General features: G+C 39.7%; 1 protein-coding gene across 1 annotated transcript in view; it reads left to right on the top strand.

Moving 5' to 3' along the window:
• The window catches only part of ABCC9 (ATP binding cassette subfamily C member 9), a 144,738-nt gene that overhangs the window by 111,575 nt on the left and 17,311 nt on the right, over nt 1-15,852 (top strand). Inside the window, exon 31 of the mRNA XM_081250073.1 lies at nt 5,530-5,632. Within this exon, the coding sequence (XP_081106199.1) occupies nt 5,530-5,632 (103 nt within the window). The remainder of the gene's footprint in view (nt 1-5,529; nt 5,633-15,852) is intronic.

Genomic DNA, 15,852 nt, shown 5'->3' with positions numbered 1-15,852 from the left:
TCACTTTAAATATATCATGCCACTCCCTTCTGGCTTGTAGAGTTTCTCCAGAGAAATCAGCTGTTAACCTTATGGGAGTTCCCTTGTATGTTATTTGTCATTTTTCCTTTGTTGCTTTTAACAATTTTTCTTTGTCTTTAATTTTTGTCAGTTTGCTTACTGTGTGTCTCAGCATGTTTCTCCTTGGGTTTATCCTCCTGGGACTCTCTGTGCTTCCTGAGCTTGAGTGGCTATTTCCTTTCCCATGTTAGGGGAGTTTTTGACTATAATCTCTTCAAATATTTTCTTGGGTCCTTTCTCTCTCTCTTCTCCTTCTGGGACCTCTATAATGCAAACGTTGGTGCATTTAATGTTGTCCCAGTGGTCTCTTAGGCTGTCTTCATTTCTTTTCATTGTTTTTTCCACAGCAGTGAATTCCACCAGTCTGTCTTTCAGGTCACTTATCCGTTCTTCTGCCTCAGTTATTCTGCTACTGATTCCTTCTAGTGTATTTTTCATTTCAGTTATTGTATTGTTCATCTCTTTTTGTTTCTTCTTGAATTCTTCTAGGTCTTTGTTAAACATTTCTTGCATCTTCTCAATCTTTGACTCCATTCTTTTCTGAGGTCCTGGATCACCTTCACTATCATTATTCTGAATTCTTTTTCTGGAAGGTTGCCTATCTCCACTTCATTTAGTTGTTTCTCTGGGTTTTTATCTTGTTCCTTCATCTGGTACATAGTCCTCTGCCTTTTCATTTTGTCTGTCTTTCTGTGAATGTGGTTTTCATTCCACAGGCTGCAGGATTATAGTTCTTCTTGCTTCTACTGTCTGCCCTCTGGTCGATGAGACTATCTGAGAGGCTTGTTCAAGCTTCCTGATGGAAGGGACTGGTGGTGGGTAGAGCTGAGTGTTGCTCTGGTGGGCGGAGCTCAGTAAAACTTTAATCTGCTTGTCTGCTGATGGGTGGAGCTGAGTCCCCCCCCCCACCGTTCGTTGTTTGGCCTGAGGCAACCCAGCAATGGAGGCTACAGGCTCTCTGGTGGGACTAATGGTGGACTCCGGGAGGGCTCAAGCCAAGGAGTACTTCCCAGATCTTCTGCTGCCATTGTCCCTGTCCTTCTGGTGAGCCACAGCCACCCCCCGCCTCTGCAGGAGACCCTCCAACACTAACTGGTAGGTCTGGTTCAGTCTCCTATGGGGTCACTGCTCCTTCCCCTGGGTCCTGATGCACACCCTACTTTGTGTGTGCCCTCCAAGACTGTTTCCCCCAGTCCTGTCAAAGTCCTGCAATCAAATCCCACTAGGCTTCAAAGTCTGATTCTCTGGGAATCCTTCCTCCTGTTGGACCCCAAGTTGGGAGGCCTGATGTGGGGCTCAGAACCTTCACTCCGGTGGGTGGACTTCTGTGGTATAAGTGTTCTCCAGTTTGTGAGTCACCCGCCCAGCGGTTATGGCACTTGATTTTATTGTGATTGTGCCCCTCCTACTGTCTCATTGCAGCTTCTCCTTTGTCTTTGGATATGAGGTATCTCTTTCAGTGAGTTCCAGTGTCTTTCTGTAGATGATTGTTCAGCAGTTAGTTGTGATCTGTATTGATTTCAATTAGAGATTTTTCTAACCTAAGAGATATTTGTATTACACATATGTATATATACACATATAACTGAGTCAAAAAGTAGAATATAAAGATACAGCCACCATCTACAACATGCATCACAGAATTTCTACATAAATCTACCTAGGTTTCATTGTGAAGCATTTATACTTTCCACAGTGGTGTGTTTTCCCATCAGAGTGTGCAGTGCCTCTTATTGGAGATGGTAAAACCATTTATTGACTTTGAATGTAGGTATTAAGATAAGATTTATGTTCTAATAGTAACCAGCAATGCCCAGTGGTACTCATAAGTATACCATATTAAAAATTACATTTTTCACCAAACAAGTCCTTCCAAGTTAATTTATTTGAGTTTTGAACACATGCTAGGTGCTACTCTTGCTGCAGATATAGAAAGACTCCAAAGACATGGCCTTTTGTTTCTAACCGAGATAAATACCACAGAGAAAATGGATGGGATAACATGGCAGGTGGGGGACAATCAGTGTCCAGATTCAGGCAAGCTGTTAGGTGGAAGAGTTGATGGGTTCAACAGAAAACAGCCTCTATTTTCTTCGTGAAGAACAGGTCAGGTCATTTTCCGAGAGTGCTGAGGACTGGAATCACACAAAGCACCTTGAAGGAAATGATGATGTAGCATGAAAGAGAAATTTGATCAAAAGTCAACGTTTAGTTTTTTCACTTACCTTCTTCACCAGACACATGAGCAGAATTTGGCTTGACTATTTCTAATTTTACAACAGGAAAATTCTAGAGAGCTGTAAGAAAGACAAACTATTACATGACATCTAAGACGTGAATGATGATTGGAAGACACGAAAGACAGCCCAACTTTTATGTAGCAGTACATGCATCAGACTCATCCAGGTTTAGATCTTCTAGGGTTCATTTTTTTTTTTTTTTTTTTTTTTTTTTGTGGTACGCGGGCCTCTCACTGCTGCAGCCTCTCCCACTGTGAAGCACAGGCTCAGTGGCCATGGCTCACGGGCCCAGCCGCTCCGCAGCATGCGGGATCCTCCTGGACCGGGGCACGAACCCGTGTCCCCTGCATAGTCAGGCGGACTCTCAACCACTGTGCCACCAGGGAAGCCCCCTAGGGTTCAGTTTTAAAGTAAATATAACGTACCACCAATATCAGCACTTTTAAACCAAAGGAAGTTTTACAATGTGGGGATAGTTTTGCTACCATTAAAAAAATTCTAGAATCTTTACATTTGGTAACTTGTGGTTAAGAATCAAACACATTCTTTTCCATCTATTTCTTCCTTTCTTTCAGGCTAGTAAGAGTCCCCAGAGTCCTCAGCGCTTTGGAAAGTTCGTATTTACTGATTAGGCTGCTTTCCTCCCCTGCGTTCAGGGTTCGTGGTGTACTCACAGGCAGTCTTGAACTCCCTCAAGTAGTTTACCACCAAAGGATCACAGTTAAATTAGACTGAGATTTCAGTGACCTTTCCTGCTTTTTTTTTTGGCCTGACAGAATAAAGGTCTAAGAATGTTCAAAAGATGAGCTGGATATGGATGAAAAGATACAGACTGAATGTGTCAAAGTTTCCATTAGGAAAACAGAAGGGTTCTTGCCAAATAGAAACACACAGAAAGAATGTTCGCTGCATTTCCACCCCTCCCCTTTCACTGCTGCTTTAGATTGTTGCCAACTCCATTTACAAACTCTTTAAGAGTGTATCTGCAACAATATCCCCAAACTGAAGGAAGAGTAAGAAGAGCCCCAGACAAAACACTTTGTCACAGTGAAGTGTTTGATGTTCATCTCAAGTGGAGTCCACAGGCTTTGGTCCAAACGCCCCCCACCCCCACCCCCAATCTCTCCATCACCACAGCCCTCTAGGGAGATGGCTGTCTCCTCCAGCCCCTGAACATGTTGAGTTTTCTCACTTCTGTTCCTTTGATTATGTTCCTGATACCTCCAGTGCTTTGTCCCACCTTGTTTACCTGAAAAATTCAGCCCATTTCTTAAAACCTCACTCAGACCATCTTCCTAGTCCTTTGTGAAACTTACTTAATCCATCTTTCCCTACCCTCCACCTCATTCCCTACCATTCTGATCCTCTGATCAGTCCAAATCGTCGCCTTCCTTTATGTTCATGTAGCATTTTGCGCATAGGGCCGTTATGATTGGCTTCTGTGTTGTGCCTTCCTTACTTGTTCATACCATGCTTCCTTCCTTCACTAAACAATAGGCTCCTCTAGGGCAGAGGTCATGTCTTATTCAGACATATATATTCTAATGTCTCAGTGCTCGTGCTTGATGAATGTTTCTGAATGAGTGGGTGAAAATCCACCTAACAATGCAAATACAGAATTGGATATATCTGTTTACAGTTGAAATCCACTATCTCAGTAAATCCTATAACCCTATGAGTCATCCTACCTTAATTATTCACTCTGTCCATATCTAAAAGGGTCATCACCAGGGTAGTCCTGTTTCTCTGTCTGCTTAGTCCCGCCCTAGTGCATTGCTATTCAGCGCAGGTCCTCCTGTGCATGGCATTTGGGTCAAGGCTACATAACTCAAAGTGAGGTAATTATTTGGCTCTGATTGCTGTATCCTTTGATTAGTGTAGCTCAGATGTTGCTGTCTGACTCAATTATCTGATTTTTCTGGTTTGGCATATTGGAATGATCAGATTGATTGGATAAATATCAAGTATCTGCTTTATATTGGCCTGTATGGATGACTTCACGGGCCAAGTGAACACCCCACCCTGGACTTCTTCATTTTTGACATAGTGATTGTTTATTATAAACGTTTGCAAATTGATTTGAAGATCTGGGGGGGACTTGGAGCAGTCTCTTATCAAATAGGAATTACCACCGGGCTGTCAGATGAAATTTGGCTGCTTCTTGCAAACATAATACATAGACAGGAGGTCTGTGTAAGATAAGCCATGGCCACAGAAAACTGAACAAACCTTTGGCATTTCCTCCAGCCTTCAAACTAGTTATTTTGGTTATCTGATCCAGCTTTCCATTGTTTCTGTTACTGAGGGAAAATAATTGAAAAATAAAAAGAGGCTATTTTTGCGATGTAGAAAAGATTTATCACCATGTAAGATGAGTTTCTTGGAGAAGTAGCTCACATGTTCGAATGGATGAGGTTTTTATTAGAAGTTTCCTTTATAACACAGTTTACACAGAATTTGGTCTGATTATGTTAATCCCCTAGAATGAACTTAATTTGGCCAAGAATCAGTATCTAAACTGTATGTGTTATAGATTCTTGTAAGCACCACACACCAAGAGTTTCTTTCATGTAATGACCATTCTTACAAATAGTTTGGAACTTTGAGATTATATGATATCTTGCTTAACAAGGACATCTGCCATTTCCAAGGAACCCCATCCTCCACTTCTTGCCACTTCATTTTCCTTCTTTGAGTCCCAGAAACACTGAGCAAAAGAAAAATTTTTAAGTATATATTTGCCTGTTACAAATGCATATTTTCCTGTCTTCCCTGAGTCTCTTCTAGTACCTTCCACCCAACTCCAACCATGCCATGTGGAAAAGTAAAATACATGCAATAAAAAGTAGGTGGAGTATGTTGCATATCTGCACAACTTCTTCTGGTTTTTGTAGGGCACTTGCGACATAGACCATGCCTTGTTTTCATGGCTACCATCATTATGTGGAAATTTATGAAACAATCTTTAATAGGACTTTGTCATTGGAAAGATTCCTTTCCATAGCAGGGGTTGAGAAAGAAAGGAAACACTGCACCACACCATCTCTCAGTAAGGGTGCAGGAGAGCAGTAGCAGCTGGCCTTTATTTGCAAGTAGGAGTCCATTTACTAGTCATTCCATCCCATCAGTTGGTCACCGTGTTGAGTAAATAGTGTAGTAGGAAGTGTGACTGTTTTTTATTATTTCTCCTGTTGTGTAGCTAACATCATAATATTTTTGTTTTCTGCAGGCATGAAACCAGATTTAAGCAACGAATGCTGGAACTGACAGACACGAACAACATTGCCTACTTATTTCTCTCAGCTGCCAACAGATGGCTAGAGGTCAGAACGGTATGTTCATTTCATGAGTTTGAAATGGAAACCACACAGAAAAGAGGCCTGATGCAAAGAGGAAGACAGTTGTAAAAATTAGGCTTCCACTGAGATTCAGCAGTCGCTTTGCAATTTCTGAACTTTAAAATAGCTCAGGTTTGTTTACGTTACGGATGAAATTTGTCATAATGTTTTTAGCTAATGGCAAGACAAATAGCCCCAAATGCAAAAATTCATTTTGTGTTCACTAGTCGCTAGATTATATAAGTTAATGGAATGGCAAATATTTGTATAACTTCAGTTTTTTTTTTTCAAAAGAGCACATTTGACAAGTGAACAGATGTACTCATTTACTCCACTGAGTTGGACCGACCTGGAAGAAATGGCAACTTCTCTCTTTTAAGCCCGTGGAAGATCATGTTAGCCCCAAATGTAAAACATTGTGATTAATCATCTGTTGCCTTCTTCTGCCCTATATAAAGTAGAAGAATGGGCACAAGCTTTGACATCGTACAGACTTGGTCTAGCAAGTTAATGAATTTATCCAAGTCCCAGTTTGTTATTTGTAAAATAGGAGTAAGAATGTTACCTCATGGGGGTGTTAGGATTAAAAATAATAATATAAATCCCCTAGCTCACTGATTGGCAAGTGCACTCAACCAATGTCTTTTGAATGGATGGATGGATGGATGAATAAATGAATTGAAACAGTACCTTCCCTGGTAAGTGGTTAATAAGCCAACCAGTTGGGGTATGAATGAAGTAGGAGACAGGTGAGACCCAAGTTCCAGAGGGAAGGGGATGTTGTTTGCAGACTGGTCTGCATAATCTGCAGTATGAATAAGACACTTCGGCAGTAATGATGAGTTGACCGTCATCTTTTTTAAAAAAATAATTATCTATCAGTTTGTGAAAAGGAAAAGGAGGTTTACTCATGCTATTGTAAGAACCTCACTTCTGCTGATTAATCACCCCTACCACATGCACACTTTCTTTCAAAGCTCAATGGACCAGAGAGGGCAGATGGTAATGGGAATTTGATAAAGTTGAAATGAAGGAGCACAAATTAAAATCTGAGTTGTTGACGGATGGATACAGATTGGTAGGGAATCTGGGATCCCCCTGTGAGCTGTAGTTGCGATGATTTCTCACTAGTTTACAGAGATTCTCTACCACTCTATTAGTTATTGTGTAGAAATTATCCAGCAACATAACACAATTATGTTTCACAAATTTTAGGTAGGAAATTTCTTAGGGGTTGCTGTGGGGATTGAGAGGGGGCAGGGCAGATTCTCCTGAATTATCTATAACTAGCATAAAGGCAGGTGAAGTCTTTAGGACTTAGAACCAAAATATTATTCCTAGATCTTACCCAGACCCTAATTCCTTGCTTTAAGCTTCTGTTTGTTTGTTTAAATCTGTTTTCTCCAAGGAAAAGAAATCATATCTGATAACAGAACTAATGATGAAATAGCTTCATCAAAGAATGTCCTAAAATCACAGGGAGAAAATATCAGTAGTTACCTTTGTATTTGATTTTCCTGAAGTTGAAGATCAAGTATGTTTTTTAGGGGCAAGTGTGTTTACTTTGGACTTGAGGTGAGTGTCTGACCTGACTCCTGCCTCTACTCTTTAGCACTTCCTACTGTCAGGTTAATGGACAAATGTTTAACAAGAATCTTCAAGCAAACCATATGTTCTGCTCTCATAGCCAGAAGACAAGATATTAGAGCCTTCAGACTGCCAAGAAAGAGAAGGTCAGGAAAAATTCAGAGAGGAACAGCAGCCAGATTCAGAATGGGTTAGTTTAGCTTGACTCACACTCTGCTACTTAAACGCCCTCCCCCATTAAAGGCAGCTGGACCTACTTGAATATAAAAGAATTCTAGTTCTACCTGCAGAAGTCTAAAAAAAATACTGATATGTGAAAAAGGAAGGGCGAAATCTGCCATTCACTCTGTTACCTTATAACACATTTATTTTTGTGTCTTTGTTTTCTGTGTATTATACTCTTTCCACAATTTGCTATCTAGCCTTACCAGATCTCTCCCTTAAAACCAACACAAAAAAAATAAAGAATCCTTTGCTTCTATTTCTGATTAGTAAATATAAAATATGGTAAGAAACTTGTTGATTTACTGCAACATTCCAGGCATATTTGCTGATAGAAGTCAAGGTCCAAAGTCCTTTGTGGATGATTTGTCTCTTTCATCTATTGTATTTATGTATCAGTAAGTTTATGTGGGTATACACACAACACACACACACACACACACATACACACATGCTTCTAGACAATCCCAGAGATCCAACTTAAAACCAGTCAGATTTATTCTCTTTCTGTTCTTTGGGTATACAGAAAGTTTTTATTAGAATCAGAATATTTAGAATATTAGAATATTTATTTGAATATAAATGCTATAATCCAAGAACATATGCCACAGTAGGGGTGTTGAATGAATAAAGTAAATAAAATGAGTAAAAATAATGAATAAAAAATATTAAAAATGAGTAAACTCCAATAAGGAAATAACCTTTCTCCCAATCATATACATGTAAATGACCTCATTACTACTATGCTTCTGTGGATGTGTCGGCATCACTGGAGATACAATTTCCATTTGAAAGAAATGGATCTTGTGTCAAAAATATGAGAAATATGAACATTGAGAAACAGTACCTTGGAGACTGGGGCGTGAAATGTTCTCCGAACCCCACAGCTGGACATACTCTGCCTTGTAAGTCATTTACAAAAAATATGTAATGAAAATTTCTATTTGGCCCAGTGACTCTGTCTGCATGGACCTTATCTACAGTATCAACACAGCCCCCTCCATTCCCTATTGTCTGATATATTACTCAGCAAATTAACAAAAATATCTGCTCTAGCAAATATTCTTGGAGCTCCCATAGCAGAAGCACAGTTAAACCGTACCAGGAGGGGGGCAGCATTGGGCATAACTCAGAAGATGCCAGCAGATTTCCTGGTGCAGATCTGGGGATTTCACCAACTCTAATTCATGGACTCATGACCCAAGTGGACAGAAAGAGGAGAAAGCTTATCATAGTTTTCTGTGGCTCTTTTTCTCTTCCCTTTCTCTTCATTCTCAATTTAACTTTCCAGAGCAATGCCACTGAATTCTGTGGACAATCTCCAAGAGAAGGAAGGGAAACTAGAGTAAAAGCACCTTTTTTAAATTCAGGAAAATCCCTGAGCCCCATCCATTATTTTTTATTATCTATTTATATATATATATATATATATATTTACATATGGCTCTTGTTTCTTTTCCTGGTCATGTTAGGTAAGTGTTAAGACAATTACAAGTTATTCCCTTTCTCTGGCTGAACAATGTTCCCTATGGAAGATGTAGCCCTGCCCACCATGTTCATTTCATACTTATTCTGAATTGGGAAAAAAATAAAGTTCACAACACACTCCAATTAAAAAGGACAAGAATCTAAAAGAAGAAAATCGTTTGGCTGGTAGAAAGTAGCCAGACCGTGACCACCCAGGTTACTTTGGCAGTGGAGGGCAGTGTTTCTCCTCTGGGTGCCAAGTGAAGTGGGCCACAGTCATGTGCAGTGTGTCACGACAGCCTAACCTTTGAATGCTGCGTACGTTCTTTTGTTCAGCACAGCGTTTTCTCTTCATCCCTCTGAACTAAACAATTCCAGTTCTTTGGCATCGGTGTTTCCATTTGCGAAAATTGTGTAACTCTATCTAAAGGGTGTCTTTCCAAGGCTTTGTCTTGCTCTGTATGGTGAAAGGATAAAAGAAAAATCACATCAAGAAGCCAAAAAAAAGTCTTTAGAATCAACAGGCTAAAGTGAAAATAGTCTTCAGGGTGAGCTTGCGTGAGAGTCTATTTTGTGGAACAGCACAGAGCTTTTTTGTGTGTTCATAACTCCATTATAGACAGGTGTGCGTTGATCTTGTAATGTGAAGACCCAGGCACTCAGTGGAACCATAGACGTGGACTTCTGAGGGCTATGTGAAGGAGAAAGATAGTGTTGCTGATAACTATTTACAAGGATGTCGTATGGAAAATTACAGTTTTTACTATAATCCCACATATAGATAGAGAAATTGTTGAATCACTAGAAATCTGACAAGAGGCTTCTCTTTTGACATAGGAATCAAAGCCTTCCCTTCTGGAGGGGAGTGTTGAACTCACAAACTCAATGGAAATTATAATTTATCACTATACTTATAAAAATGTCCTGCTGTTGGGCCCTCTCTGAGAATAGTCATTCACATATGTAGTAGCTTCTATTTCCTAAGTAGAATCTCTCATTCCATTGTATCGTTTTGACTGAAGGCGTTTTTCATTGAATTGGTTGGGTAGGATGTAGAAGGCCTTAGCAGAAGAATTTGTGCTTCTAGTGATCCCTAAGTGTTTACTCTCCTGTGTGTGAGTTATTCAGACCATCTGCTTCTCCTTTCTTAACTTTTTTGCCTTTAAGCCATTTTGTTGTTCAAATGTTTGCAATGGAAAGGAAAGACGGTGTGGAAAGGTAGAGTCACTTTATAATTCAATAAACTTGTTTAATGGTAAAGGAAGTGGAAAACTGGGAGCTAACATAAGCTCTATCAATTTCACACATCTATTACTCTTGTTGTATTTGAAAGGAAGTGATTGGAATTTAGTGGTTTTGCTATGAGATTTCTTGATAAATGTTATGCGCAAAGGAGCTTCCTCTCTTATGCAGATTGAGGTAAAATTCTGATCAAATGCTTCCCAAAACTCCCCAGTTACTTAAAAAAAAAACATTATTGAGCAGGGGTAGTAATCCTGAAGTGAGCTGAAAAGTATCTCATTGATGTAACTAAAAGACAGCACGAATAGCACTTTTTAAAAAAAGAAAATGATGAAGAATATTTTTATAATAACTGCTTTAGATGCTAAACTGCAGACATTTTGGCTTTTAAGCTCTTGTATCTATTTGAATTTACTAGATTGTGGAATTGGGAAGTGGGTTCATCTCCTGAAAAATTTGCTCTAAAGGTGCTTCAAAAAGCTATGCCTTGGACATATATACACTACCAAATTAAAATAGATAGCAGTGGGAAGCAGCTGCATGGCACAGGGAGATCAGCTCAGAGCTTTGTGACCACTAGGGGGGTGGGATAGGGAGGGTGGGAGGGAGATGCAAGAGGGAGGAGATATGGGGTATATGTATATGTATAGCTGATTCACTTTGTTATACAGCAGAAACTTACACACCATTGTAAAGCAATTATACTCCAATAAAGATGTTACAAAAAAAGAAAGAAAAAAGAAGAAGAAAAAAAAATGAGACAAGGCAGGGAAAGCTGTTGGCACAGTGCCTGCCATGTGACAAATGACCAATAAATGTTAGTTATTATTTTATTATTAACTAAAAAAAAAAGAGAGAGTGGAGTAAAGCAGGTGACATTTTATAACTTCTAGCTTTTTCATATTGTATCTTATTTACAGAGAGGAAAAGTGGCCCCAAAAGTCTGTCAATATAATATAAATGTAGCAGAACAAGGTGTAACAATCGTTAGGTCATATACATTCCAGGGATAGGAATAGGGTTTGGGGAGGCTGCCTGGCACATTTATGTTGCACAAAGCTCTTCCACCCACAAAGCCTTCTCTTAACCCCTTAAAAGCCCTATGAGATTTGTATCATTAAATACATGTTACACAAGGGGCTATTTAAGGTTACACAACCAGAAGAGAGAGTAGAGGGTATGTGGAATACTTATTGACCTCTTATGAATAAAAGCTCCTATGAAGTAAAAAAAAAAAAAAGCTATGCCTTTTTGCTGAGGTGTCAAAAACATCTCTTTACATTATCTTTACATATAAATGTTGGCATATTTTATTTACTGGACTAAGAATTAAAATAATGTCTAATGATCATACTGAAAACCTTACAAGTAGTTTTGAAAACATTAGCTCAATGAGAGAGACACGGAAAATATATACTGACTTTAACTTATTGATCTCTTCGCTCCCTTTTCTCTCTTCATTTGTTTTCACTTCTTTTACTGGTTTCATTGCCAGGATGAGGCTAACCCACCTATTATCAGATTACCATTTCAATTCAATAGAAAATAGGTTAAAGTATTAGCTGATTGAATCTAACATTGAGTTCTATACAACAGTGGAATCCAAGGCCCAATATAGAATATAAAGATCTATAATAAATTAACTTAACAGGGAATGAGGTGGGAGGAAGAGAGATTGAGTGTGTAATGTTTTCCGTTTCCTTTATAATATTTATATTAGGCATACATCTAATTTCCATTTATTGAGACTCTGATTAATCTGTTGTTTCGGTATGTCAGTTGCAGCCTTCTTCTCTTCCAGTCCTATTCAGATTGCTCTTTGTAACACAGAACATGGCATTTTATAAGTTTTTCCTGTACAATTGAAATAGCAAAACAATGAATAATTATTGGGAACTGAATGATGAAGTTCTTGACTTAAGAGTGCTTTTCACTTTAGAAAGGCAAAGAACTCCTAACACTTGCCCATAGCACAGCTTTCTAAGATAGTCATATCACAGTTCTAAGCGGGGGATAAAAAATCATAAAACTTCGTGTTGGGCTTCCCACCTTGTCAAATATGCATCCTTATAATATTTGTACATGTTCAACTCTTAAGTCTGGAAAAGGGATTGGTGGAGACTTAAATGACTCATAGGAGCCCTTTAGAAAAAGAAGTCAGAAGCCTGGATTTAGAAGATATATGGCTCATAGAAGAACTCAGTGAATGTTTTATGAAGGGGGTCAATGTATCCAGTCATGAATTCCATAAGGAATCATTGGGCCTTTACCATGTACTTAGCATTACTGTATTCCTGTTCCTGGAAATTTTAGACAGACTCTTTTTTCATGGACTTAGATTCTAGTGAGAGTAAATGGACTATGAACATGAGAACAAATAAGCAAATGAGATCATTTCAGATAGCTCGAAGCGTGAGGAGGAAAACAAAGCAAGACAATGGGCTAGAGAACAGCTCCAGGGCTGGGGGTGGGATCAGGAAGGGAAGGTCTCTCCAAAGAGGTGTATTTAAGAACTGACTCCTAGATGATGAGCAGTAGCCTGGTGTCTGAGACCTCTGGGAAGCATTTCAGGCAGAGTCAGTGGCAGAAACAAAGTTGGTATGTTCCCAATGTTACTGACCCAGGTCCTTGGAATCTTTAATTAATAGAAATTGAGGGCTTCCCTGGTGGCGCAGTGGTTGAGAGTCTGCCTGCTGATGCAGGGGACACGGGTTTGTTCCCCGGTCTGGGAAGATCCCACATGGAGCGGCTGGGCCCGTGAGCCATGGCCGCTGAGCCTGCGCGTCCGGAGCCTGTGCTCCACAACGGGAGAGGCCACAACAGTGAGAGGCCTGCGTACTGAAAAAAAAGAAAAAGAAGAAAAGAAATTGATAAGAAGCCAGAGGAGAAATTTAGGCAAGGTTTTACTGGGACTCATGCTACAGCATAAGGGAGTGAAATTAAGTAACAGGTGCGCTTGTTCACTTCCTGAGGAAGTGACAAGCTGATTCCTTAAATGGGATGAGGGTGAGGAAGGATCAGTGGGCTGGGGAGAAGGCGTGGCTTACGTGGTCTGCCCACCCCCTTGGTGGTGCTGTGCGCAGGGGTCATGCGCAGTATCCTGCTTTTCTCCTGGCACCTCAGACATGGCAATTGGTTTGTGGCCTTTTTGTATCTTATTATAATCACCCGAGCTGCGCATGTGTGCAGTTATTTTTAGTCCCTTATTGTTTCTTTGTACTCTCTTGCTTGGGGGATTCATCTGTTCAGGTGCGAGCACTGCAGTAAAGGGTCCTAGGTACCAGGTCCCAGCTTATCTCACCAAGGACGGGAAGACCAACATAGTTGGAGCAGGGTGAAGGAGCAGGAAAGGAATCTCAAATAAGGTCAGAGGAGGCAGAGTCTAGACTCCAGACTTTACATCATATAAGGCTTTGTAATTCATCGGAGTTTGAATTTATTATAAGTGCAATAGGAAGGCATTGATAATTCTAAACAGGGAAGTTATATATACTTTTAAAGGAATATATGAATGAATGAATGGATAGATGGATGCATGAATGAGGCTCTGCTTTCCAATGAGGTCAGCTGAGAGGTAGCGGAGAACAGAAATTAGTAAAAACATACCCTGCTTCAAACCCTTAAAATGTATGTTGCCCACAGAAATTTCTCAGACGCCGACTGGCATATTTCTTTATATCAAGCTGGGAGCATCTTGCTGGAAATATCTCCTGGTGCTAACTTACTTTCTGAAGCTTATCACACAGTCGCTTTATGAGTCTTTTTAGAAAAGATAATATGGAAATAACAAATTTATAACATAACATTAAAGGTATTACCTTTCACAAGAGAGTGGGAAGGAAAAATTCATATTGTTGTAAATATTTTGGAAGTATTTGGGGAACACGTTGGCATTTATAAAATAAAAAAGAGCAGCCCAGGCTGGTTACATTCGGCATTCATGTAGTTGTTGCTTCAAATAAAGGGGGAAAAGGAAGAACTGTCTGATTGGGATGTGACAAGTTGTTAACAAATGGATACCCGGGAAGAAGCGATCAAAGGAGTATTTACTACCTCTATGGAATTTACTCCCTGAAGGGATTAACTCTCATGATTTCTTTCTTTATTTTTTGTACAGATAATGGGAGTCATTACAGAATTAAATTTTAGTGCCTGTTTTAACCTTTGATGTTTTATGATGCACACAAACTTTTAAGCTTGCTTCAAACCTTTGAAAATCATCCAGAAAAAGACATCCTGTTACATGGAGGGGGGTAAATCTAACTGATATTTAATCTTTTTTATTCCTTTCAAAATCCCTGTAAATTAGGTATCATTTCTATTTTCCGAAGAAGAAACTGAGTCTCAAAGGGGTTTAAATGACTCATCTAAGCTTACTAGCTGGTAATTGACAAAAGCATCATTTGAACCCAGATCTCTGATTCCAAGCCTGGGATCATTGATTGCTCCCCCAAAATTTGATCTTTGGTGTTATTTAAAAAGAGGCAAGGATGAGCACATGCGAGCTGATTTGAGAAACTGCATTCTTTATGTATGTATATATATATATATATATATATATATATATATATATATTAGAAGTTTTATTTATTTTTGGCTGCGTTGGGTCTTAGTTGCTGTGCGCTGGCTCTGTTGCGTTGAGCGGGTCTACTCTTCATTGCGGTGTGCGGGCTTCTCATTGCAGTGGCTTCTCTTGTTGTGGAGCACGGGCTCTAGGCACGCAGACTTCAGTAGCTGTGGCACGCGGGCTCAGTAGCTGTGGCTCACGGGCTCAGTAGTTGTGGCTCACGGGCTCAGTAGTTGTGACTCATGGGCTCTAGAGCGCAGGCTCGGCAGCTGTGGCGCATGGGTTTAGTTGCTCAGCAGCATGTGAGATCTTCGCAGACCAGGGCTCAAACCCATGTCCCCTGCCTTGGCAGGTGGATTTTCAACCACTGCACCACCAGAGAAGCCCTGAGAAACTGCATTCTTGACTTCAGCATGTTAAACACTCTATTACTGTCATTATGGTCTTATCACCTAGTTACTAGTTATTTTCTTGAGGTAGCAGATGTTATCTTTCTAGAGATGGTCATCACCAGTGAGATGAGACTTGAGATAATTCTAGAAAGTGTTCATGCCTGAACTTCTCTCTGCTTCTGGCATGTGTGACACATCAGCATGACAAGTTTTAAAGATTTCTTTTTCAAAAGATAAGACGTAATAGTGCCTAAGAATGCTGGGAAATGGGGAAGAAAGAGTGTTAGAAAATGGACAGATGTCCCTTATCTCTCCTTTGAGTTTAAGGCTGGCCTTAATGAATTTTTTAAATTTCTCAGAAGAGTTTATCATTGAGTCATCAACAATTCAGATACTCTAAGACATGCCCATATTTCTAATTTAGGAAGAAAAATTATACTTATTCCTATTTCCATGAAATCTATAGACTTAATATCCCAGACTCTGAGACCAGATAGTCGAAAATAGTTCAGATACAAATCCCAATAAGCTAACTAGAGGCAAACTTCTGCAAAGGCCTTGACTTAGCATACAAGAGAGCTAATCCCAACCCTGGTATAAGCACACATGAAATTTAAGGTAGAAAGTTAAGTTAAAAAATAATTGCTTGTCTGGCAACACAATACAGTAGATAAGAAAAAGAAAGAAAGAAAGAAAGAAAACCCTGTGTCTGATCCTGGTCGTGCCGAAAATTGCAG

The sequence above is a fragment of the Mesoplodon bidens genome, assembly GCF_964165515.1.
Source record: "Mesoplodon bidens genome assembly, chromosome: 11".
Classification (NCBI taxonomy): domain Eukaryota; kingdom Metazoa; phylum Chordata; class Mammalia; order Artiodactyla; family Ziphiidae; genus Mesoplodon; species Mesoplodon bidens.
The sequence above is the reverse complement of the archived record's forward strand: the minus strand, read 5'-3'. Positions and strand labels throughout refer to the sequence as shown.